This window comes from Meriones unguiculatus, chromosome 17 (genome assembly GCF_030254825.1).
Source record: "Meriones unguiculatus strain TT.TT164.6M chromosome 17, Bangor_MerUng_6.1, whole genome shotgun sequence".
NCBI lineage: Eukaryota > Metazoa > Chordata > Mammalia > Rodentia > Muridae > Meriones > Meriones unguiculatus.
The window spans coordinates 24,230,608-24,257,922 of NC_083364.1; the positions used below are offsets into that span (position 1 = coordinate 24,230,608).

Here is a 27,315-nt window from a genome sequence, read left to right on the forward strand (position 1 = left end):
AAATGGCCATCTTACCAAAAGTGATCTAAAGATTCAAAAGGCAATTCCCATCAAATTACCAACACAATTCTTTACAGACCTGGAAAGAAAAATTCTCAACTTCATATGGAATAACAAGAAACCCAAAATTGCTAAAACAGTCTTCGACAATAAAAGATCTTCTGGAAGTATCTCCATCCCTGATCTTAAGCTGTACTATAGAGCTACAGTAATAAAAACTGCATGGTACTGGCATAGAAACAGAATGGTGTATCAATGGAAGCAAACAGAAGACCCAGTTATAAACACACACTTATGGTCACCTGGTCTTTGACAAAGATGCCAGTACTATACAATGGGAAAAAGATAGCATCTTCAACAAATGGTACTGGTCCAACTGGATGTCTACATGTAGAAAAATGAAAATAGATCCATACTTATCACCCTGCACAAAAATAAAATCCAAGTGGATCAAAGACCTCAACATAAAACCAGACATATTAAATCAATTAGAAGAAAAAGTGGGGAACAGCCTAGAACTCATTGGTATAGGAGACAACTTCCTGAACAGAACACCAACAGCACAGGCTCTAAGAGCAACAATCAATAAATGGGACCTCAGGAAACTGAAAAGTTTCTGTAAAACAAAGGACACCATCATCAAAACAAAACGCCTGCCTACAGATTGGGAAAGAATCTTCACCAAAACTTTATATGACAGAGGGCTAATATCAAGTATATGTAAAGAACTAAAGAAGCTGAAAACAGCAAACCAAGTAATCCAATTAATAAATGGGGAACAGAGCTAAACAGAGAACTCTCTGTAGAGGAATATCCAATGGCAGAGAAACACTTAAAGAAATGCTAGATGTCAGTAGCCATTAGGAAAATGCAAATCAAAATGACGCTTAGATTTCACCTTACACCCATCAGAATGGCCAAGATGAAAAACTCAACTGACAACACATGCTGGAGAGGATGTGGAGAAATTAGTACCATCCTCCACTGCTGGTGGGAATGTAAACTTGTACAACCACTCTGGAAATCAATCTGGCACTTTCTCAGACAACTAAGAATAGCGCTTCCTCAAGATCCAGCCATACCACTCCTAGGCATATATCCAAAATATGCCCAAGAATACAACAAGGTCATTTGCTCAACCATGTTTGTAGCAGCTTTATTGGTAATAGCCAGAAGCTGGAAACAGCCCAGATGCCCCTCAACTGAAGAATGGATGCAGAAATTGTGGTACATCTACACAATGGAGTATTACTCTGCAATGAAAAATAAGGAAATCATGAAATTTGCAGGTAAATGGTGGGACCTGGAAAGGATCATCCTGAGTGAGCTGTCCCAGAAGGAGAAAGACACACACGGTATATACCCACTCAAATAGACTTATAGGAGAAATCTAGTAAAATCTGTACATCTAAAGAAAGTAATCAAGAGAGAGGACCTGACTAAAATGCTCCATCCCCCTCCCAAAAGGCAAAGAGGATGGACATCAGAAGAAGAAGAAACCATGAAACAACCTAGGAACCTGCCACAGAGGCCCTCTGAAAGGCTCTTCAGTGCAGACTATCAAAGCAGACTCTGAGACTTATGGCTAACTGTTGGGCAGAGTGCATGGAATCTTATGTAAGAAGTGGGAAATAGTAAGATCTGGAGAGGACAGAAACCCCACAAGGAGAGCAACAGAACCAGAAAATTTGAACACAGGGGTCTTCCCAGAGACTCATACTTCAACCAAGTACCAGGCATGGAGATAACCTAGAACCCCGGCACAGGTGTTGTTCATTGCAGTTTAGTGTCCAAGTGGGTTACATAGTAATGGGAAGAGGGACTGCCTCTGACATAATCTGATTGGCCTGCTCTTTGATCACCTCCCCCTGAGGGGGGAACACCCTTACCAGGCCACAGAAGATGACAATGCAGCCACTCCTGATGTGATCTGATAGACTAGGATCAGAAGGAAGGAGAGGAGTACCTCCCCTATCAGTGGACTTGGGAGGGGCATGCATGAAGAAGGGGGAGGGAAGGTGGGACCGGGAGGGGAGGAAGGAAGGAATTATGGGGGGTGATAAAAGTAAATATAGTATAATTAATAAAATCATATATATATGCATATATATATAACATTTAAAAAAAGAAAAAGGAGACATAACAACAGACAATGAGAAAATACAGAAAATACTAAGGATGTACTTGAAAAATATGCACTACAGGGGATGCAAGATGGTGGTCCCCAGTGAATGCTGAATCTGAGGGACAGAGAATCTGAAACTCCAAAATTGGTTAGGGGAGGGGCTGCTGAATACAGAACATCAATATTGAGGCTTCCTGGGTAAGAAGGCACAACCTGGGAGCTAAGACCATTTGCACCCAGGTCCCTAGTTGACTTCTCTGGGGACTGAGATTGGTGAACATTCAATACTCCTGTACTTCCCCTTGATGGGCCTCCCTCCTACATCCCCGGTAGATGTCTGCAGTGCCCAGGGCTCCTAGCATAGAATCCCCTTCTCTTTACCTGAGATAGAGAAGGCAGGCCTCACCCTCCCTCAGTGGCAGGCTCCTAGCTGTACAGGCCACCCAGATCCCCTGGGCCACACAGGTCCCTGGCTCTCAAAAGCCTCCCAGAGGCATCTGTACTGGCAGCTTCCCAGTTCTGCCTCTATGGCTGTATTTCCCGCTGGCTGTTATACCAGCCTACAGGTTCTGCAGCTGTAGCACCACTGAGCTGATGGAGCTCCTTCCTAAACATGCATTTGACCTGGTAGGCCCAAATCTAAAAGTAGAGAACAGGGGAAACATCTGTGCTATCTCATTAGACCTGCTAGTGAGTGCCTTCAAGTGAGTGCATGCAGAGCCCCATACCCAGGGTCCCTCTACCCTAGCAGCCAGACATCTGATCTCTCCCACCCACACACCTACTGTGGGCAACATGGCGATTCTTGGACAGCCTTCTCAACATTGAAGCCCCTATGCTGTGGGTTTACCAATGGAGTCCAGGAAAACAACTCTGGAGCCCACACAGATCTGAATCCCAGAAGGACGTATGCCACTGAGGTATTCAGGGAATCTGAGCATGCCCACTCCACCTAAGAACAGCACCAGCATCAACACACCCTCCTATGCCTCACCTTCCCTAACATTCCAGGAATCTACACTCTCTTGCACCCTGTCCTTCGTGGCACACTTACACCCAAACAGGCACCCTTGCTCACCTGCACTTTTGCATCTGTACCTGTGGATCTAACTACCGCAGGTACAGCTGAAATACCAATGCACACTCTCAAACCAGTGAACCTCTCTTATCTTCCTGAAGAATACTCCAGGCACCAGAGAAAGATGGACCCAGTCTGATGCACAGACTCCAGGAAAAGACAGTGAAGGTTACAGATAAGCAGATGGCCAGAGGTCAGCGTAAGAACACATGCAACAAAATCAGGACATCATGTCTTCATAAGCCCCCAAATCAATGGATATTTCAATTCATGGAAATACAGGAAAATGATTTTAAAGCTCTCCTTATCCAGTTATTAGAGGCACATAAAGAGGAGATAAACAAATCTCTCAAAAAAAAAAAAAAAAGCCACACAAATGGAGGCAAATAAGGGGAAATGAACAAAGTGCTCAAAGAAATACAGGCAAATACAGCCAAACAATTAGAGGCACAATTAGTGGTCTATAGAGAGGAAACAAACCAAAAAATTGAGGCCATCATAGAAAGTCAGGAATCCACATTCAAACAGATGAAGGAAATGGTGCAAGACATTAAAACAGGATTAAGAAAACAGAGAAAACACAAACAGAGAAAACCCTGGAGCCGAAGAGCTTAGAGAAAAGATCAGGAACCACACAAAGGTAAGCATCACCAACAGAAAACAAGAGATAAAAGAGAGAATCTCAGGTGCTGAAGATACCCTTGCAGAAATTGATACTTCCCTCACAGAAAAAGTAAAATCAGAAATGTTCCAAACACAAAACATCCAAGAAATCAAGGATGCCATGAAAGGACAAAATATAAGATTAATACAAATAGAGCAAAAAAAAAAAAAGACACAGCCTTAAGGTCCAAAAAATATTTTCAAGAAAATTATAGAAGAAAATTTTCCTAACTTAAAGAATTCCTGACAAAAAAAGAGAAATGATGAATGTGAATATAATCAAAGTAGATTTCAAATATCTAAAAAAAAATCTTAAAAAAATAACTAAATCCAGTTTTCTGTACTAGATATATTCTAATAAATTGGAAAAGAAAAAAAAATTTAAGAAAGTCCTTCATCTGATGATATTTGAAGGTCACCACATGTTTTCCATAGTAGAGTCTAAATAAAGTTGCATAAAACATCACATCTGAAAGGTTTAGATTTGGTCAACTTGCTTTAGATTACATAATGTTTATCAAAGGGCAAGGAAGTAACCCTGCAAGTTAAATACCAAAATATTTAACTTTGTATTTGTCACAGGTGAAGAGAGGTTTATGCCTTATATCCTCATGTTCCTGTTAAAAAAAAAAGGAAAGAAAAGCAACAACCCAAATAACAAATACGCTTCTCCTCTAAAGAGAGAATTCTTAATTAAAAAAAAAAAAAACCACAAAGAAATACTTGAAAAGTTGTTTGTAATCCTTAGCATTTGGGGAAATGCAATTTAAAACAACTTTGAGGTTTCATCTTACTCCATTCAGGATGGCTAAGATCCACCAAACAACTGACACAAATGCTGACAATGTTGTGGATAGAGAGGATCACTCAATAGCTGTTGATGAGAATGCAAATGGCTGAAGCCACTGTGGGAATCAGCATGGTGGATGGTAAAAACTACCAAACTCTGTACACCATAGGATCCAGCTGTATCACTCCTAGATATATGTCCAAAGGAACAGACATAATACTCCATAGATACTAACTGAATGATCTTCATTACTGCTCTATTCACAATGGCCAGAAATGCAAATAACCTAAAGGCGATTTAGTAGATGGATGAACAATGACAATGTGTTGCACATACAGCGTGAAACACTATTCAGCTATAAAGACGGGATTCTTTCCATAAAAGACCATACTGAGTCTAGTAGGAAACTCTTAGATTTAGTAAACACAAGAAAGTTACAAGATATAAAATTAATATATAAAAAGCAGCTTTTGTTATAATAAGTTTACTCTCTGTGATAGCAATTTAGAAAAAAAATATTCTATCACAAGTAACTCCCCTCAAAGTGAAGTATTTGGGAGTATATCTTAACAAAATACTGAAAGACTTCCACAATGAAAATTTATAGATATTGGGAAAGGAATCCACAGAAGATAATAGAGTATGAATAAATACCCCATGTTACTGGATTGGCAGAATTTATAATTTGAATATTTCTGTATTATCTAAATTAATTTACAGGATTAAAGCATTAACTACGAAATGTATCTGGGCACAGGGGTCTTTTATGAGATTGTATCTTCAACCAAGGACCATGTATGCATATAACCTAGAACCCCTGCTCAAATGTGGCCCATGGTAGCTCAGTATCCAAGTGTGTTCCCTAATAAGGGGAACAAGGACTATTTCTGACATGAACTCAATGGCAGGCTCTTTGACCACCCCTGTCCCCTCCCCCAAGGGAGGAGCAGCCTTGCTAGGCCACAGAGGAGGACATTGCAGCCAGTCCTGAAGAGGCCTGATAAGCTAGGGTCAGGACCTCCCCTATCAGTGGACTTGGAAAGGGGCAGGGAGGAGATGAAGGAGGTTGGGATTGGGAGGGAATGAGGCAGCAGGCTACATACAGCTGGGATCAAAGTTAATAAACTGTAACTAATATTAAAAAATTAAAATTTAATTAAAAATTTCTCCTGTCATGTTTCACAAATTTAGAAAAACGATAGGAGAATTGCCTCAAATTAAACTATAAAGAGAGCCTGGTTGCAGTATTATGAACAGACTGCTGGACAAATAGGATAAAATTGAGGAACCAGAAATACAATGGCAAAAACATGTCCACTTAATTTCCACAAATAAAACAAAAATATTCTTGAAGTGAAAATAGACATTTCAACAAATGATGCTGGCAAAACTGGACATGTACTCAAAAAAGATGAAATTTGATTCATATCTTTTACCTTGTAAGGAAATCAATTTAAAATAGATCAAAGACTTAAATTTAATCCTAAAACACAAAAATTGCAAAGAAAGCCCAGGAGATGTCCTTGAAAATAAAGGAGTAGGCATACAATTTTATATAGAACATCAACAGCTCATGAGCTATACCAGCTGCCGCCAGATGGATACATAAAAATAAAAAGTTATTTCTGAAACAAGAGAAACATTTAGCAAAGTAAACAACCCACAGACTGGGAGAACAATCCCTATGAACTGTAATTTAGCAAGAGCTAATACTGAAGGGTTTACAATGACATGAAGACAGTAAATAGCAGCGAAATCAAACCACCTGTGAACAAGTAAACAAATAGACACTTTGAGAAACAGAAACACAGATCAACAATAACTATTTCTTAAAATGTTCAGTATCCCTAGTCATTGCAGAAATTCAATGTAAAACTGCTTTGAGATACCCCCTCCCCCAGTCATCATGGCTGCTATAAACAAGTCTGACAGTGAATGTTCAAGAGAATGTGGAGAGAAGGGAACACTTACTCACTTTAGAGTACATGAGTGAATTCAGACCTTGTAGAAATCAGTCTAGGGATTTTTTTCAGTCCTGGGAAAATACTCAGAGAACTTCACACCCTACCATAAAGGTGTTTGCATCCCATATTTATTACAGCTTCATTAGCTATAGCAAGAACCTGGAATGAGCATAGTCCAGTCCATGAATGGACTATGGAATTCTGGAACACACACACATAGATAAACACACCCACTTACAAACACTATTTAACTTAAAAATGTTTTATATGCATGTTGCAATGAAAAGTATTTTATGCTACCCTCCCCCCAATATTATTTAGCTTAAAAGAAGAATGAATTTTAGAAACTTCATTAGAAAATCCGTGGACTTAGTATGTACAGTAATAAGCACATTCACACCCTCATGTTTTTTTCTCATATACAAAATCTAACCAGTAGTATCTGAATTTATATAAACAATCATGCACGTGGGTACAGTTACCATGAAGAAAAGAGAACAAGAAAGGCTGCATATAAGGTGAGAAGCCTGAATGCAGGTATTGGCAGGAGGTATTAAACATGACAAAAAGCTAAATGCTTTTCTGGTTCTAATGCTGTCATAAAAATTTAGGTCTGGATGATGGCTAAGTACATAAAACAGTACACAAAATACATTTCTATAAAATGTGTAAAATCTATTGTGAAACTCAACAGCGTTGATTCAAGATGCCTACTATGACTGTATAGAAGTTTCTTGAGTTTGTGTCTTATCAAATAAATAAGCAAGCTGCTTTTCACTCACAAGCAATTCATTTGATTGAGCAGGTGTATAGCGCCTGACCATGGTGTTATTTAGTCTTTTCTTTTGTTATTTATGTTGGTGCCACCCCCAAAAGGGTTACATTTTAAAAGTCTGGTATCTTCTATACATATTATGTTCATATTTATGTACATATTTTTGTACACAACCAGGAAGTGTGCATATGTGTGTATGTGTGTTTGACCTTGGGTAGTTCTAATTGTTTGTTTCTTTGTTTTCAAGACAGATTGCTCTGTGTACCTCTGGCTCTCCTGGAGCTCACTGTATAGATCAGGTTCCTCTTAAACTCACAACTCTGCCTGCCTCTGTCTTCAAGTGCTGGGATTAAAGCTGTGTACCACCATGCCCTCCAAGGGGCAGTTCTTATTATTCCTTCTTGTCTTCCTCCTATGGCTCAGGACTAGACAGAGTGAGTGCACCTTTCTTAGCAGAAAGAAAAACGATTCTTTCATTTTTCTGAGCTGTGTGGCAGGACTGTACAGCTCTGCACTTTATTCCTGTATCTATCTGCAAACTCCTTCCACCTCTTGGGAAGCTCCTCCTCCACCAACTCAAGTTTTAGTTTAAAGTCTTTCTTCCCTCTACACTTTTCCCTTTCTTTCCCTACTCCTATTTTCTTTCTTCTCTCCAGCTGTACTCTCTCTCCTACTAAGCTTCCCACAGTTGCCCACATCACAGGAGAGCTGCTGTACAAGCCATCTGGTTATTCCCTCAGAGACTCCAGCAGTGCATGCGTGTCATCTGCCTTCTGATCCTTCATACTGCAAACAAATTGTCAGCAATCTGGATGTCCAACATGGAACGAAGTAGAAAAACATTTATATATTTTTTTTCATTTTATACTTTTTTGAAATGTCCACACAATTTTTATTTTTACTTTTTATTTAATCATCAAAATGGATCTTAAGCTGTACCCAAACCAGAATTCTACTGGCTATGCATGATGCCCTGTGAGAGTTCATTTAAATGCTGACTAGACCATGGAGTCATCTAGCTGCACCCTTTGTTCTATTCCCACAAAGAAGACTTCTCTGTGTCTTCCTGTTCCACATCCATGCTCATCCTAAATTGGTCATTTTTTTTTATTATTGACTGTAATGAGTGTAGCAGAAGACATGTTTTCATGGAATTAATGACATCTTTTACATAACTAATTCTCTTTACATTATTGCTTCAATTTACTTAATGATTTCTTTGTGTGTTATAGGACAAACTTATTATCTATATAGAGATATGGAAGAGATATCAGAAAAGAGAAATATACAAATATATAGTATATTTAACATATAAATGTTTAATATTCCATAAACGGAAAATTATGAGAAACTGAAAAAATGTGCTGGAAAAAGCGCATTAGTGAGCAGTCCATCTCTCCTAGGCAGTTGTTTTCAATTTGTTAGTAAAATAAACCAGAGGACAAGTAAAAGTATACTCAGTTCTGGTTTTGAAATATGTTTCCTTTCTCACTGTCATTTAATTATTTCTTAAATGTGATATACTTGAGTATGATCACTACTTTTCCTTCTGATGTGAACTTAGACATTTTATATAATTTTATAGATATAATTCTTGAAAATGCAGGATTTGTCAGAGGCAGTCCCTTTCCCCATTACTATGTAACCCACTTGGACACTAAACTGCCATGGCCTCTGACATAATCTGATTGGCCTGTTCTTTGATCACCTCCCCCTGAGGGGGTTGCAGCCTTACCAGGCCACACAAGATGACAATGCAGCCACTCCTGATGAGATCTGATAGACGAAGAGCGGAAGGAAGGAGAGGAGGACCTCCCCAATCAGTGGACTTGGGGAGGGGCATGCGTGAAGAAGGGGAAGGGAGAGTGGGATCGGGAGGGGAGGAGGGAGGGGCTTATGGGAGGATACAAAGTGAACAAAGTGTAATTAATAAAAAAAAAGAAAATGCAGGATTTGTTGTTTCCTTTGGCTTTTTCACTGGTCATTCTTTCTTTATCTTAAATATTCCAGTACCATGCTTTTATGAGATTTACAGAAAAAGGATAGTTCATGGGATGAGAAAGTTCTATTATATTTGTACTTGCACTGAATGTAGATTTTGGCACTTGCATGTATCGAGATCTGACACTAACATTTCATTATAGTCCATAGTTGTATCTTCTACAGAGTTGGGCAACTCAGGCTTTGTCCTCAGGAGAACATGATGCTCTCATCCAAACAGTCACTTGAATATAGCACTAGTGTTTTGCTTAGCAGCTGGAGACCACAACTTGTGGACATAAATTCTCATCTTTATGCCTTAGTGACATAAATGAGAGTCAAAGCCAGGGACTTTTGAAGAGCTTACAAATTCTTAAAACAGAGCCTTCTCCATATTACAGATAAATTTGGAAATGTAGAGTCAGGAATGTCATAATGGAGGGAAAAATGACAATATGCAAGTGACTCTTGGTCAGAGATGATGATAAATACCTCACACATGTAAGGGACTCTGACAAAAAAAATGTCAGTAGTAGTGCCCTCTAAAATTCCTGTTTTCAACCATTTCCACTGCAAGGATTGAACACAAATGTGTAAAGAAGTCAGTTATGCAAACAATGTGGGGAGTAGAATCTTGAAGTGGAATCTAGAGGAAACTATGTGCTAACAACACCAACAGCAGTACTTTTAAAGGAGACATGAAATGTCAAGAGTCCTTTTAACAAGAGATTTCACAGCTGGTGCTTTGGGGAGTTTTTGTCTCACTTCCTCTATGTTTTGTATCACTGTGAATATTGCCACCACCAGAGGACTGACAAAAGTAGTCAGCCTCATCCTCAGTCTGCAGATTCCCGATGGTCAGAGTAGCTGAGTTAGAGGATCTGTCAATAGAGCCTGAGAACCGATCAGGAATCCCAGATGGTCGCTGATCATCACCATATATCACAGTAGTGGGAGATCTTCCCTCGTGCTGCTGGTACCATTGCACATAGCTGCTTCCAATGTTTCCACTGCTGCGCTTGCAGGAGAGGCTGACTGTGCTTCCTAGAGACCCTGACACAGAGTTTGGCTGAGTCAGTTGAAACTGGCCCCATGACCCTATAGGAAGAAAATAATAAAGGTCAGTAAGAACAAGGCAACTCCATTCACAGGCAAGCCTATGAGCCAATCATCCCAAGCAATAGGCAGTTACTCTCCCAGAACTCCTTCAATTAACTCACCTGTTAAGTAATAAAGGAGGACAAGGAGTAGTGGAGCCAGAGTCATGGTGAAAACACTCAGATTCAGCTTCCTGAGTCCAGTGCACAAGATATACCGCAGCACCCCTTCTTATTTGTTTCTGGGATTCCAGTTGCATGCTGGCTGTATGCAAATACCTCTCTTCTGGTGATGTTCAAGCCCCTCCTTTTATTTCAGACTGTGTCTGACTGACAAATGGAGACACTGCTTGTGAGAAGATGTGGGCTTCATCAACAGACAGTACAGAAAACCTGAAAATGAAGGGAAAATAGTAGATGAGTGGGGAGTTTGGCCATGAGAATACAATGCAAGCATGTCTTGTTACCTGGTATGTGACTGCTAGCGTCCTAACTGCCAACAGTGAGACCATTTGAGACTCACATGTCCACTATCTGGAGTCTGAGTTGAACATAAATTAATTTAATGCAATTTAATATAAATTAATTTAATTTAATTTAACATAAATTAAATTAATGCGATTCTGTCAATGTCAACTAAATAGTGGGTAACCCAGGTTACTTTTGCAGAGAGAATCAGTGCCTGGTTTGAGAAGAACTTTCTTCTTTTACTTGAAATGTCCTTTGGTTATAATTGTGGCCATTTCTAGGAAAGAATTTATTAGAAGATTGTAGTTAAGAGTTTATCTCAGGAGGTAAGATTTCTTGCTGTTTCTGCAGAGTATGTGATTTTAGTTTTCAGCACCCATGTCAGAAAGATCAGAAGCTCCTTTGGGGAATTAGATGTCCTATCTTGGTCTCCTCAGATATCCATACTAATTTGATTACACACACACACACACACACACACACACAAGCACACACACAGTATATATATGGTGTAAGAATGATGCAATGGAGAAGATATTCAATTGTATATTCTGAGACTAGGTTATTATAATTGAAAATTCATTGTGAGTGATTTTTCCATGCTACGTAGGTTTTGTTGAAGAAGTTAGGAAATCATTTTGTTACTAGAAATATTTTCATGGACAATGACTCTATTGAGACGAAGGACAAAGTATAAGCAGAACTATGAGTTTACTTCTCATGTGGTCAATGGGACCTAGGAGCAGGAAGGTTCCCAACATAACTCTTAGGTAATAGTCCTCAATGGCATCACTACCTGTGCAATTGTGGGACAGGAAGTAGTGATTTCTGAATGAAGTGTTCTTGGAGCACCTTTGTCTTCTCAAGAGCAGCCCATCACTTCCCTCTAGTGGGCATAAGCATTTCCATGAGAAGTTCTGGGGAGTGAAACTTTTTCTTCCAGGGAAGCAATTGAAAGAGTTTTAAAGGAACAGGGGTAGGGGAGAAAAACAAAAACAGGCCTCCTAAGATGGTCTCTTTTTGTTGCTAGTTTTTTTTTTTTTTTTTTGAGACAAATAGCTATAAGGCACAAGAGTACATTTTAACACACAACTAATAGGGAGAAGAAGAGGAACCTGGATCCCAATAAATTACCGGGTCAACATCTAGCATTTTTTTTAACAGACTTCCTGTCTTCCTTCATTGTGAATACCTCTCTCCATTAGTTAGTCTTTTATATTTCCTAATCATTCAGGTTTTTTTTCCCTAGCCGCAGAAAATAAACATGGCAATTCCCTACAATTTTCCAACATTCCAGTCACATTTTTGGGGGTCTTTTATCTAAGATTAGCCATGACCTCCCCTGAAGCTGATATGCCTAACTGAAAATCACAAAGAAGAACGTAGAATTAGTCATGACACTAGAGACACTCAGGGGCCAACTACCACATTAAGTGACACTTCTCCCCAACTACATGTTTGGATTCTCAGTCAATCCTCACCTCCACTGGTTGTATGAAGAGCAGGTGCCTGGGCTCTAAATGAGTGAATTGTAAGGTGGTTTTAACCCTGAGAACCTGGACAAAGTCTTGAGTAGCCACTCTTCAGTGAAGATACATGATAAATAGCACTCCCAAGGAGCTGATAAACTTGGAAGGAGAAATATTGGGACATGTATATTTTTTACTCAATGGATGGCTCTGCAATTTGCTGCAATCTGTAAGCAGGTGGACCAGCTCTCCTCCTCTAACTCCAAATGGCCTGGCTCACTGTACCTCAACATCAAAGCCAAATCCACAGTGCTGTCCAGGAAAAGCACAGGCTCCACTCTCTAACATGCTGCAGCCAGTGAGGTACAGGGCCAGCTCACCTACTTTCATGCCCTTTGGGTCAGCTCTCCCAACTGCCTCAGGTGAGAAGATCTGAGAAGATGGAGGGCATCTTGCCCTCCTCAGGCTACCTCATAGCAGAGGGGGGGATGGGGCAACTCTCCCTTGGGACCAGACCACCCACAATGCTGTCACCAGGGCCAGTTCACTTGTGCTGCTCAGGTGGGGTTTATGGGCTGCTCTCTTGAGTGTTGCATATGGCAAGGAACAGGGCCAGCTCTCCCACTATGATCACCACAGGGACAACTCTCCTGACTGCTGCATGTGGCAAGATGGCAGACCTCACCTCTGTGTCCATGTCACCCCATGGAAGATGAGTTGTGAGTTTATCTCTCCCAGACTCACAATCTTGGGGCAGCTCAAAAACCCCTCAACCACCAGGTTCAGCCCTACTATGCTGTCTGGGTGAAGAGCAGGTCCACTCTCCTGAGCACTATTACTGGTAAGAGATATGAACATCTCTCCAGAACACCATGTCCACTGAGGCTCAGGGCCAGTTATGCACAGCTTGTGGGCATCTTGGTATTACAAACTGACTGCTGCGTTAATAGGATAAAATAGAAGTACCATAAATAAAATGGCAAAAACATGTCCACTTAATTTTCACAAACAAAACAAAAATATACTTGAAGTGAAAATAGACATTTCAACAAATGATGCTGGCAAAACTGGACATGTACTCAAAAAAGATGAAATTTGATTCATTTTTTTTTTACCTTGTGAGTAAATCAATATAAAATAGATCAAAGACTTAAATTTAAACTCTAAAACACAGAAACATTGCAAAGAAAGCCCAGGAAATGTCCCTGAAAATAATGGAGTGGGCATAAAAATTTTATATAGATCATCAAAACAGTACATTAACTAATACCAATCACCACCAGATGGATACATAAAAATAAAAAGTTATTTCTGAAACAAGAGAAACATTCAGCAAAGTAAACAACCCACTGACTGGGAGAACAATCCCTATGAACTGTAATTTAGCAAGAGCTAATACTCAAGGGTTTACAATGACTTGAAGACATCAAATAGCAGCGAAATCAAACCTCCTGTGAACAAGTAAACAAATAGACACATCGAGAAACAGAAACACAGATCAAAAGTAGCTATTTCTTAAAATGTTCAGTATCCCTAGTCATTGGAGAAATTCAATGTAAAACTGCTTTGAGATACCACCTCCCCTAGTCAGCATGGCTGCCATAAACATGTCTGACAGTGAATGTTCAAGGGAATGTGGAGGGAAGGGAACACTTACTCACTTTAGAGTACATAAGTGAATTCAGACCATGTAGAAATCAGTCTAGAGAATTAGCAAATAATAATAATAATAATAATAGAAAGAGAACTACAATGTTACCCAGATCTTTCTCTCCTGGGCAAATACTCAGAGAACTCCACACCCTACCTTAAAGGTATTTGCATCCCATGTTTATTACAGCTTCATTAGAATCAACATGGTCCAATGTATGAATGGACTGTGAAATTCTGGAAAGAACACACATACATAAAAACACCCACTTACAAATAGTTTTTAGCTCAAAAATGTTTTACAAGCATGTTTTAATGAAAAGTATTTTAAGTTACCCCCCAATACTCTTTAGATTAAAATTAAAATGAAGTTTAAAAACTTGCAAGAAAATGTTTGGAGTTAGAGTGTACAATAACAGGCCAATTTAGACTCTCATGTTTTTCTCTCATATACAAAATCTAACCAGAAGAATCAAAATTTACATAAACAATCATACGTGTGGGTAGAGTGTAACATGAAAAAAAGAAAACAAGAAAGGCTGAATGTGAGGAGTAGTGGGAAGACTGAATGCAGGTATTGGCATGAGGTATTAAACAGGACAAAAGGCTAAAAGTTTTCTAGTCTAATTCGGTCATAAAATTTTGGTCTGGATGGTGGCTAAGTACATAAAATAGATTTGGTATCAAAAGTATAAAATCTATTGTGAAACTCTACAGATTTGATTCAAGATGCCTACTGTGACTGTATAGGAGTTTCTTGAGTTAGTTTCTTATCAAATAAAAAAGCAAGCTGCTTATAACTCACAAGCATTTCATTTGGATGAGCAGGTATGTAGAACCTGGCAGGGTGTTATTTAGTCTTTTCTTCTGTTATTTAGGTTGATATCACTCCCCAAAGAAGTACATTTTAAAAGTCTGGTTTCTTCTATACATATTTTTATTCATATTTATATATACAACCAGGAAGTGTTTGACCATGGACATTTCTAGTTGTTTGTTTGTTTGTTTTGAAGCCAGATTACTCTGTGTAGTTCTGGCTGTCCTAGAACTCTCTATGTAGACAAGGCTCCTCTTCAACTCAGAAATCTGCCTGCCTCTGCCTTCAAATGCTCCGATTAAAGGTCTGTGCCACCATGCTCATCAAGGGGCAGTTCTTATTATTCCTTCTTGACTTCTTATATCTAGGGCCTAGACAGAGTGTGTGCATCTTCCCTAAGCAGAAAGAAGACTCTTTCACTTTTCTTTGCTTGTGGCAGGACTATACAGCTCTTCACTTTTATTCCTGTATCTATCCTCAAACTCATCCTCCTCTTGGGAAGCTCTAATAATGACTGTTTATACTAAGATCCATGGTGAGAAAGTGACCCCACCTTAGACAGGTTTCCAGAACATAAAGCCCTTCACAGTGCTGAATGCCACAAGAATTCTGCACACAATGTCATAGCACATATTTACCACACATTCAGGTTTCTCAGGAGAGGGCCATGTAGAGTAAGTCCTTCATCTCTATAGTGCTATGTCTCTAAAATGGTTTCTACCACTGTTGGAAGGAACATTGTATAGTTTCTAATGTCCTTTGTATCTGGGCACCTTCCACAATCTTAGTTAAGTACTCCTCTACCTCCTCAATTTTTAATTTAAAGTCTTTTCTTCCCTCTACACTTTTCCCTTCCTTCCCTACTCCTTTTTTCGTGCTTCTCCCCAGGTATACTCTCAATTCTACTGAACCACAACACCTTCTCAGAGTTGCCCACATAACGGGAAAGCTGGTTTACAAGCCATCTGGGTTATTACCCAGACTCTCCAGCAGTGCATGCGTGTCATCTGCATTCTGATCCTTAATAATGCAAACAAATTGTCAGCAATCTGGTTGTCCAACATGGAACAAAGTAGCAAAACATTACATGTATATTTTTACATTTTCTACTTTTTTGAAATGTCCCCATAATGTTTGTGAGCTTTTTCTTCCTTTTTCTTTAATCATCAAAATGGATATTTTTCTCTTTTTTTAAATTAATTCCACTTTATTCACTTTGTATTCCCCCTGTAGCGCCCTCGCTCCTCTCTTCCCAATCCCTCCCTTCTTCCTCCTTCTCCTCGTATGCCCCTTCCAAAGTCCACTAATAGGGGAGGTCTTCATTTCTTTCCTTCCGATCCTAGTGTATTAGGTCTCTTCAGAAGTGGCTGCATTGTCTTCCTCTGTGGCCTGGTAATGCTGCTCTCCCATCAGGGGGAGTTGATCAAAGAGCAAGCCAATTAGTTCATGTCAGAGGTGGTTCTTGTTCCCATTAGTATGGAACCCACTTGTACACTGATCTGCCATGGGCTACTTCTGTGCATGGGTTCTAGGTTATCTCCATGGATGGTACTTGGTTGCAGTATCAGTCTCAGAAAAGACCCCTGTGCACAGGGGTCTTTATATTTTGTTGCTCACCTTGTGGAGTTCTTGTCCTCTCCAGGTCTTACTATTTCCCACTTCTTCATAAGATTCTCTACACTCTGCCCAAAGATTGGCCATAAAACTCAGCATCTACTTTGATAGTCTGCAAGGCAGAGCCTTTCAGACGCCCGCCTTCTTTGTAGTCTCCTGACTTATTCCCTCTTTTCTCCTTCTTCTGATGTGCATCCTATTTGTCCTTCTGGATAGGGATTGAGCATTTAATCCAGAGACTTCCCTCTTGATTAGTTTCTTTAAGTGTACAGACTTTAGTAGGTTTACCCTATATTATATGTCTATATGAGTGAGTATATACTGTGTGACTGTGTGTCTTTCTGATTCTGGGATAGCTCACTCAGGATGACCTTTTCCAGTTCCCACCATTTACCTCCAAATTTCATGATTTCCTTGTTTTTTTTTTTGTTTGTTTGTTTGTTTGTTTGTTTTTATTGCCAAGTAATATTCCATTGTGTAGATGTACCACAGTTTCTGTATCCATTCCTCAGTTCAGGAGCATCTGTGTTGTTTCCAGCTTCTGGCTATTACAAATAAAGCTTCTACAAACATGGTTGAGCAAATGTCCTTGTTGTGAACCTGAGCAAATATTGGATATATGCCTAGGAGTGGTATAGCTGGATCTTGAGTAAGCACTATTCATAGTTTGTGGAGAGCTGAGACTCAGACGCCATCTAGTGGCGCTGACATCCACCCTCAAAACTGTAAAGAACCTCCAGGGCACATGTGCGGGTTGCGAAAGCATGCCAAGCCACTGCCCAAGCCCAGGCCGTCAGACGGGGTGAAGAGTGAGCAGCCAATCAGGGTATGACACGTCACTTAGGTGCGACCAGGGCTTATATAAACAGCGCCACTTCGGGGCTAAGTCTCTCCTCCGTCTCTCCCCGCCCCGGGGTTGCCCGCCCCCGGCCACGGCCCGCAGGACGCCACGGCGTCTGTCGGCCGATGCGAGCGCCACCTGCGCCCGCAAGGTGGCCGGGCCCGTGCCGTGGCCGCGCTGCCGCCCGGAGCGTTGTGGGGCCGGTCCCGCGGCTCTCTCCTCCTTTCATCGCTTGACTGTAATAAAGCCTGTTGCAGAAGGATCCGTTTGTCTGTGTGCATTCTTGCTGGCGAGACGATCACGCGGCTTTCAACAATAGTTGTCTGAGAAAGCACCAGATTGATTTGCAGAGTGGTTGTAATAGTTTACATTCCCACCAGCAGGGGAGGAGGGTTCCCCTTTCTCCACAACCTCTCCAGCATGTGTTGTCAAAATGGATCTTAAGTACTATTCACACCATGGTTCTACTGCCTATGCATGATGATACCCTGTGAGAGCTCATTTATATCCCAACTAGACCATGGAGTCATCTAGCTGCATCTTTTGTTCTGTTCCCACAGAAAGCACATCTCTCTGTCTTCCTTTTCCACCTCCACACTCATCTTAAATTGATAATTTTCTTTATTCTTCACTGTAATGATTTTAGCAGAAGACATGTTTTCATGTAATTAATGACATGTTTTACCTAACTTAATTCCTCTCTTTACATTATTGCTTCAATTTATGTAGTACTCCTTTGCTCATTTTATGCCAAACTTATGATATATAGAGAGATATGGAAGAGATGTCCAAAATGAGAAAAATATAAATATATAATATATAAATGTTTAAAATTCCATAAATGGAAAATTGTGAGAAACTGAAATATTGTGAGGAAAAAAATGAGTGAATGAGTAGTCCATCTATCCTAGGTAGTTGTTTTCATTTTGTTAGGAAAATAAACCAGAGGATGAGTAAAAGTATACTCAGTTTGGGTTTTGAAATATGTTTCCTTTTTCACTGTCATTTAATTATCCCTTAAATATGAAGTACTTTAGTATGATCACTACTTTTCCTTTTGATGTGAACTTAGATGTTTTATATAATTTTATAGATATAATTCTTTAAAGTACACAATTTGTTTTTTTCTTTTGCTCTTTCACTGGTCATTCTTTGTCTATCCTAAGTATTCTAGTACCATACTTTTACCAGATTTTAAATTAAAGGATAGTTCATCGGATGAGAAATTTCTATTATATTTGTACTTTCACTGAATGTAGATTTAGCATTTACATGTGTCTAGATCTGACACTAACATTTCATTATAGACCGTGGTTGGGTCTTCTACAGAGTTGAGCAACTCAGGCTTTGTCCTCATGAGAACATGATGCTCTCATCAAAACAGTCACTTGAATATATCACTATTGTTTTGCTTAGCAACTGGAGACAACAACTTGTAGACATAAATTCTCATCTTTATGCCTTAGTGACATAAATAAGAGTCAAAGCCAGGGGCTTCTGAATAGCTTACAACATCTTGAAATAGTGGCTTTTCAAAATTACAGATGAATTTGGCAATATAGAGTCAGTAATGTCATAATGGAGGGAAAAATGAAGATATGCAAGTGACTCTTGGTCAGAGATGATGATAAATACCTCACACATGTAAGGAACCTTCTCACAAAAAAATGTTAGCTGTAATGCCTTCTAAAATTCCTGTTTTGAACAATTTCCATGTTGAAAACATTAATTGAACACAAATGTGTAAAGAAGTCAGTTATCCAAATGTTGTGGGGAGTAGAATCTTGAAGTGGAATCTAGAGGAAATTATGTCTTAAGAACACGAAGAGCAGTACTATTAAAAGAGACAAGAAATATCAAGAGTTCTTTTAAAAAAAGATTTCACAGCTGGTACTTTGGGAAGTTTTTGTCTCACTTCCTCCGTGGTTTGTATCATTGTGAATATTGCCACTATAACTAGACTGACAGAAGTAGTCAGCCTCATCCTCAGTCTGCAGGCTACTGATGGTCAGAGAGGCAGAGTTGGAGGAGCTGTCAATGGAGCCAGAGAACCAATCAGGAATCCCGGATGGTCTGTTGTTATCATTGTAGATCAGCATGGTGGGGGATCTTCCCTAGTGCTGCTGGTACCACTGCACATAGCTGCTTCCAATGTTTCCACTGCTGCGCTTGCAGGAGAGGCTGACTGTACTTCCTAGTTTGGCTGAGTCAGTTGAAACTGGCCCCATGACCCTGTATGAAGAAAATAATAAAAGTCAGTAAGAACAAGGCAACCCCATTCACAGACAAGCCTATGCGCCAATCATCCCAAGCAATAGGCAGTTACTCTACCTGAACTCCTTCAGTCAACTCACCTGCTAAGTAATAAAGGAGGACAAGGAGCAGTGAAGTGAGAGTCATGGTGAAAACACTCAGATTTGGCTTCCTGAGTCCAGTGCACAAGATATACCTCAGCACCCCTTCTTATTTGTTTCTGGGATTCCAGTTGCATGCTGGCTGTATGCAAATACCTCTCTTCTGGTGATGTTCAAGCCCCTCTTATTTCAGACTGTGTCTGATTGACAAATGGAGAGACTGATTATGAAGAAGATGTGGACTTTGGCAAGGGCAGGGCAGAAAACCTGAAAATTGAGGGAAAACAGGAGAGGAGTGGGTAGCTTGGCCATGAGAACCCAATGCAACCTTGTCTTGTTACCTGGTATGTGACTGCTAGCGTCCTAACTGCCAACAGTAAGACCATTTGAGACACACATGCCCACTATCTGGAGTCTGAGTGGAACATAAATTGTCCCTTAATATTATTCTCTTAATATCAACTAAAGGAGTGGGTAACCCAGATTACTTTTGCAGAGAGAATCAGTGCTTGGTTTGAGAAGAACTATCTTCTTTTATTTAAAATGTCCTGTGGTTATAATTGTGGCCATTTCTAGGTAAGAATGTATTAGAAGATTGTAGTTAAGAGTTTATTTCAGCAGGTAAGATTTCTTGCTTTTCCTGCAGTGTGTGAGTTTGGTTTTTAGCACCCATGTCAGAAAGATCAGAACCTCCTCTAGGGGATTGGATGTCTTATTTTTGGCCTTCTCACTTATCCAGACTCATTTGATTGCATGGACACAAGCGTGCATGCACAGACACACACGCACACAATATATTTATGGTGGAAGAAAGAAGCAATGGAGGAGATATTCAATTGTATATTCTGAGACTAGGTTATTAAAATTAAAAATGCATTCCGAGTGATTTTTCTATGCTATGTAGGTATTGTCCAAGAAGTTATGAAATTATTTTTTTACTAGGAATATCTTCCTGGACAATGACTCTATTGAGATGAAGGACAAAGTATAAAGCAGAACTGTGAGTTAACTTCTTTTGTGGCCAATGGGACCTAAGAGCAGGAAGGTTCCCAACATAGCTCTTGGGTTACAATCTTCAATGGCATCATGCCATCACTACCTGTGCAAGTGTGGGACAGGAAGTAATGATTTCTGAATGACTTGGTCTTGCAACAGCTTTGTCTTCTCAAGAGCAGCCCATCACTGCCCTCTAGTGGGCATAAATATTTCCATGAGAGGCACTGGGGAGTGAAACTTTTTCTTCCAGGGAAGCAATTGAAAGAATTTTATAAGGGGGCGGAGCCAAGATGGCGACTAGCACACACAGTTTCTGAGCGGTGGGATACCTGATCTTCTGAGTTGGAGAATGGAAGGACCCCCAACCCAGGAAAACCACAGCGAGGCTTTCTGAACACCAGGGAACATCACAGGAGGTGAAAACTTTGGCCTCCGGTCACCCGGAGACTTGCTTGGGGAAGGAGAGAAACGATCCTTTGTTCTTGCGGCACTCCCTTCCTCCAGACCTCCTTCCTCCTCGGCACAGCAGCACAGCGGACTCATCCTTCTCAGCGCAGACCTAACTGCCTGGGGTATACAGCCGCTGAGACAGAAGCCCCAAGCACTTTAGCGGCAGACAGAAGCCAGCAGTACATGTCCCGGAGTCCCAGATTCACACAGCGGCTGCACCATCCTCCCAGGGTGCGAATCTCCTAGACACCATACTAGCTCCTCAGGATCTCCATTACTGACTACAGCCCGCCCAATCTCACAGTGATAGAGAATACGCTATATACTCACCAAAACCAGGCAGAAACATCATACAACCAGGATACACCAGGCCCTGGGCCTCCCAAGCTTGGAGAGCACAATGAAGAGATCCCAGGACTTCCCAGAAAGCATTGGGACTAGCAACCCAGTCTCCAGTTACAGCGGGACTTGGCTGCGGAGCAGCACTGAACTGGCGGGGCACCACAGCCCTCCAGTTTAAGACTAACCAGGGCCAAACCAGAGAACAGAGAGCCTGGTTACCCCATCCCTGCTGAAGTGACCACCCTGAAATCTCCAGCTGCAGCAAGACCTCAGAACCTGGCAGTGACAGCAGCACAGAACTGGCGGAACACATCAAAGAAGCAGGGCCAAACCAGAGAGCAGAGAGCCCCGGATACCATGATCTCTGCCAAGAGACCGGCCTGTAAGTGAGTGCACCTTTGAGAATCTGCAGTTCCCCAGATCCTGGGTCCTTCTAAATCAGAAGCCAGGCATCGAACCCCCCTCCCACCCACATACACACTTTGGGAAACAGAGGGGCACTAGGGACATTGAAGTTCCTGCCCTGTGGGCCTGATTGAGGAGTTAAGACAGTTAATGCCAGAAATTGCTCTGCGATCATCATTAGTGCCTGTGACATATACAGTGCAGAGCCCCTCCCACACACTCAAGGGTTCAACATTAGCCATTAGCCACTCTGTCCCTCGAGAAACTCATCCACACACACTTACACACACAGACACACACACACGCTTGCATTTGCCCCGTTTGCACCTGCGTACTTTCCTCCCACAGGTACAGCTAGTCCTCAGCACACACTGAGAGTGCTCAGCTTCCTGAAGAACTCTCCAGATACCAGAGAGAGACAGCACCAGTCTGATCTGCAGAATCCAAAAACAAACAGGGAAGGTTTCAGATAAGCCAATGGCCAGGGGTAGGCGAAAGAACACTTCCAACATAAATCAGGACATCATGACTTCACCAGCAAACCCCAAAATCGATGGATACTCCAATTCAGCAGAAGCACAGGAAAATGATTTTAAAGCCATGCTTGCCCAATTATTTGAGGCTCATAAGGAGGAAATGAACAAGTCTTTCAAAGAAATGGCCAGTCAATTGGAGGCAAAAAAAGAAGAAATAGACAATATCCTTAAAGAAACACAGGCAAACATAGCCAAACAAATAGATACACAAGTAGAAGAAAAATTAGTGGCATATAAGAAGGAAATGAAAAAAGAAATAGAGGCCATCGTAGAGAGTCAGGAATCCAAATTCAAACACATGAAAGAAATGGTGCAAGGCATGAAAACAGAATTAGAATCAATAAAGAAAACACAAAATGAGAAAACCCTTGAGCTGGAGAACTTGGAGAAAAGATCAGGAACCACAAAAGTAAGCATCACCAACAGAATACAAGAGATGGAAGAGAGAATCTCTGGAGCTGAAGACACACTTGCAGAAATGGATACTTCTCTCAAAGAAAAAGTAAAATCAGAAAAGTTCCAATCACAAAATATCCAAGAAATCAAGGATGCTATGAAAAGACAAAATCTAAGAATAATAGGAATTCATGAAAAAGAAGACTCCAGAATCCAAGGTCCAGAAAATATTTTCAAGAAAATCATAGAAGAAAATTTTCCCAACTTAAAGAAAGAGATGTCCATAAATATTCAAGAGGCCTACAGAACTCCAAATAGACTAGACCAGAAAAGAAACACATCACAACACATCATAGTCAAAACACTAAATCTACAGAACAAAGAAAAGATATTAAAAGCAGCAAGGGAAAAAGGCCAAGTAACATATGAAGGTAGACCTATCAGAATCACACCAGACTTCTCATCAGAAACTATGAAAGCCAGAAGGGCCTGGGCAAGTATCATGGAGACTCTAAGAGATCACAAATGTCAACCCAGACTACTATACCCTGCAAAGCTTTCAATCAACATAGATGGAGAAAACAAAATATTCCATGACAAAACTAAATTTACACAATATCTACACAGCAAACCATCCCTACAGAAGATGCTAGAAGGAAAACTCCAATCCAATGAAAACAAATTCACCCAAGAAAACAGGGCATACAGATAATATCCCAACAAAAATGAAAACAAAACAAGCAATGAAACAGGGTTAGATCATCGACTCCATTACAAAAGGAACTAACATGCATTGGTCACTATTATCTATCAATATCAATGGACTCAACTCACCAATAAAAAGATACAGGCTAACAGAATGGTTAAGGAAACAGGATCCAACATTCTGTTGCATCCAAGAAACACACCTATGCAACAAAGACAAACACTACCTCAGAGTAAAGGGCTGGAAAACTGTTTTTCAAGCAAATGGTTCCAGAAAACAAGCTGGAGTAGCCATCCTAATATCTAATAAAATAGACTTTCAACCTAAGTTAATCAAAAAAGATAAGGAGGGCTACTATATTCTCATCAAAGGAAAAATCCACCAAGAGGACATCACAATCTTGAATATCTATGCCCCAAATACAAGAGCACCGACATTCGTAAATGAAACATTATTAAAGCTTAAATCATACATTGATCCTAATACCTTAATAGTGGGAGACTTCAACACTCCACTCTCACCAAGGGACAGATCAACTAGACAGACACCAAATATGGAAATAAAAGCACTCACAGAATCCCTAAATCAAATGGATCTAATAGACATCTACAGATCGTTTCACCCAAACTCAAAAGAGTACACCTTCTTTTCAGCACCGCATGGAACCTTTTCCAAAATAGACCATATAGTGGGTCACAAAGCAAGCCTCAATAGATACAAAAGGATTGAAATAATTCCTTGTATACTATCTGACCACCATGGACTAAAGCTAGACATCAACAACAACAGAAACAACAAAAAGCCGACACGCACATGGAAACTGAACAACTTACTACTCAATGACAGCTGGGTTAAGGAAGAAATAAAGAAAGAAATTAAAGACTTCCTAGAATTCAATGAAAAGGAAGGCACAACATACCCAAATTTATGGGACACATTGAAAGCAGTGCTCAGAGGAAAATTTATAGCACTAAGTGCCTGCAAGAAGAAATTCGTAACATCACATACAAACAACTTAATGGCCCAACTGAAAACCCTAGAAAAAAAAGAAGCAGATACACCCAAGAGGAGCAGACAGCTGGAGATAATCAAACTAAGGGCTGAAATCAATCAACTAGAAACTAATAAACTATCCAAAGAATCAATGAAACAAAAAGCTGGTTCTTTGAGAAAATCAACAAGATAGACAAACCCTTAACCAAACTAACTAAAAAGCAGAGAGAAACTATCCAGATCAGCAAAATCAGAAATGAAAATGGGGACATAACCACAGACACTGAGGAAATCCAAACAATTATTAGGTCATATTACAAAAGCCTATATACCACAAAATTTAAGAATCTAAATGAAATGGATAAATTTCTTGACAGATTCCATCTACCAAAACTAAGTCAAGATCAGGTAGAAAGACTGAATAGCCCTATATCTCCCAAGGAAATTGAAGCAGTCATTTACAGTCTCCCCTCCAAAAAAAGCCCTGGACCAGATGGCTTCAGCGCAGAATTCTACAAGACCTTCAAAGAAGTGCTAACTCCAATTCTCCTCAAGCTATTCCACAAAATAGAAACAGAAGGAACACTACCAAACTCATTCTATGAAGCCACAATCACCTTGATACCTAAACCACAGAAAGACCCAATAAAAAAAGAGAACTTCAGACCTATCTCTCTTATGAACATTGACGCAAAAATACTCAATAAAATACTTGCAAACCGAATCTAAGAACACATCAAAGATATCATCTACCATGACCAAGTAGGCTTCATCCCAGGCATGCAAGGGTGGTTCAACATACGGAAATCCATCAATGTAATCCACTACATAAACAAACTGAAGGAGAAAAACCACATGATCATCTCCTTAGATGCCGAAAAAGCCTTTGACAAAGTCCACCATCCATTCATGTTTAAAGCCTTGGAGAGATCAGGGATACAAGGCACATACCTAAAGATAGTAAAGGCAATACACAGCAAGCCTATAGCCAACATCAAACTCAATGGAGAGAAACTTAAATCAATCCCACTGAAATCAGGGACAAGAAAAGGGTGCCCATTGTCCCCATATCTCTTGAACATAGTACTTGAAGTCCCAGCCAGAGCAATAAGACAACTAAAGGAGATCAAGTGGATACAAATCGGAAAGGAAGAGGTCAAAGTGTCACTATTTGCAGATGATATGATAGTATACATGAGCGACCCCAAAAATTCAACCAGAGAACTCCTTCAGCTGATAAACACCTTCAGCAAAGTGGCAGGATACAAAATCAACACAAAAAAATCAGAAGCCCTCCTATATACCAAAGACAAAAAGGCTGAGAAAGAAATTAGGGAAACAACACCCTTCACAATAGCTACTAATAACATAAAGTACCTTGGGGTGACTCTAACCAAGCAAGTGAAAGAACTGTTTGAGAAAAACTTCAAGTCTCTGAAGAAAGAAATCGAAGAAGATATCAGAAAATGGAAAGATCTCCTGTGCTCATGGATTGGTAGGATTAACATTGTGAAAATGGCCATACTGCCCAAAGCAATCTACAGATTCAATGCAATTCCCATCAAAATACCAACTCAATTCTTTACAGACCTTGAAAGATTCTCAGCTTCATATGGAGAAAGAAAAAACCCAGAATCTCTAAAACGATCCTGTACAACAACAGATCATCTGGAGGTATCTCCATCCCAGATCTCAAGCTTTACTACAGGGCAACAGTAATAAAAACTGCATGGTATTGGCATAGAAACAGAAAGGAGGATCAATGGAACTGCATAGAAGACCCAGAAATAAACCCACACACCTATGAATACTCGATATTTGACAAAGAAGCCAAATCCATTCAATGGAAAAAAGACAGCATCTTCAACAAATGGTGCTGGACCAACTGGATGTCTACATGCAGAAAAATGAAAATAGATCCATATTTATCACCCTGCACAAAACTAAAGTCAAAGTGGATCAAGGACCTCAACATAAAACCAGATACCCTAAATCAATTGGAAAAAAAAGTGGGGAACAGCCTAGAACTCATTGGCACAGGAGACAACTTCCTGAACAGAACATCAACAGCACAGGCTCTAAGAGCAACAATCAATAAATGGGACCTCATGAAACTGAAAAGTTTCTGTAAAGCAAAGGACACCATCATCAAAACAAAACAACTGCCTGCAGAATGGGAAAGAATCTTCACTAACCCTTTATCTGACAGAGGACTAATATCCAGTAGATACAAAGAACTAAAGAAGCTGAAAAGCAGCAAACCAAGTAATCCAATTAAAAAGTGGGGAACAGAGCTAAACAGAGAATTCTCAACAGAGGAATATCGAATGGTAGAAAAACACTTAAAGAAATGCTCATCCTCATTAGCCATCAGGGAAATGCAAATCAAAACGACCGACCCTGAGATATCACCTTACACCCATCAGAATGGCCAAGATGAAAAACTCAAGCAACAACACATGCTGGAGAGGTTGTGGAGAAACGGGAACCCTCCTCCACTGCTGGTGGGAATGTAAACTGGTACAACCACTCTGGAAAGCTATCTGGCGCTTCCTAAGACAATTAGGAATAGTGCTTCCTCAAGACCCAGCTATACCACTGCTAGGTATATACCCAAATTTCGTTCAAGTACACAAAAGGGATACTTGCTCAACCATGTTTATAGCAGCTTTATTTGTAATAGCCAGAACCTGGAAACAACCCAGAAGTCCATCAACGGAGGAATGGGTACATAAATTGTGGTATTTTTACACAATGGAATACTACTCAGCAATCAAAAAGGAGGAAATCATGAAATTTGCAGGCA

General features: G+C 40.2%; 2 gene segments (V, D, J or C); both read right to left on the reverse strand.

Moving 5' to 3' along the window:
• The window catches only part of LOC110540899 (immunoglobulin lambda-1 light chain-like), a 592,635-nt gene that overhangs the window by 497,817 nt on the left and 67,503 nt on the right, over positions 1–27,315 (reverse strand).
• On the reverse strand, positions 2,651–10,713 carry LOC110565054 (immunoglobulin lambda variable 6-57-like). The segment is given in 4 exon segments: positions 2,651–2,764; positions 3,204–3,250; positions 10,141–10,473; positions 10,596–10,713. Coding segments are annotated over 4 exon segments (540 nt in total).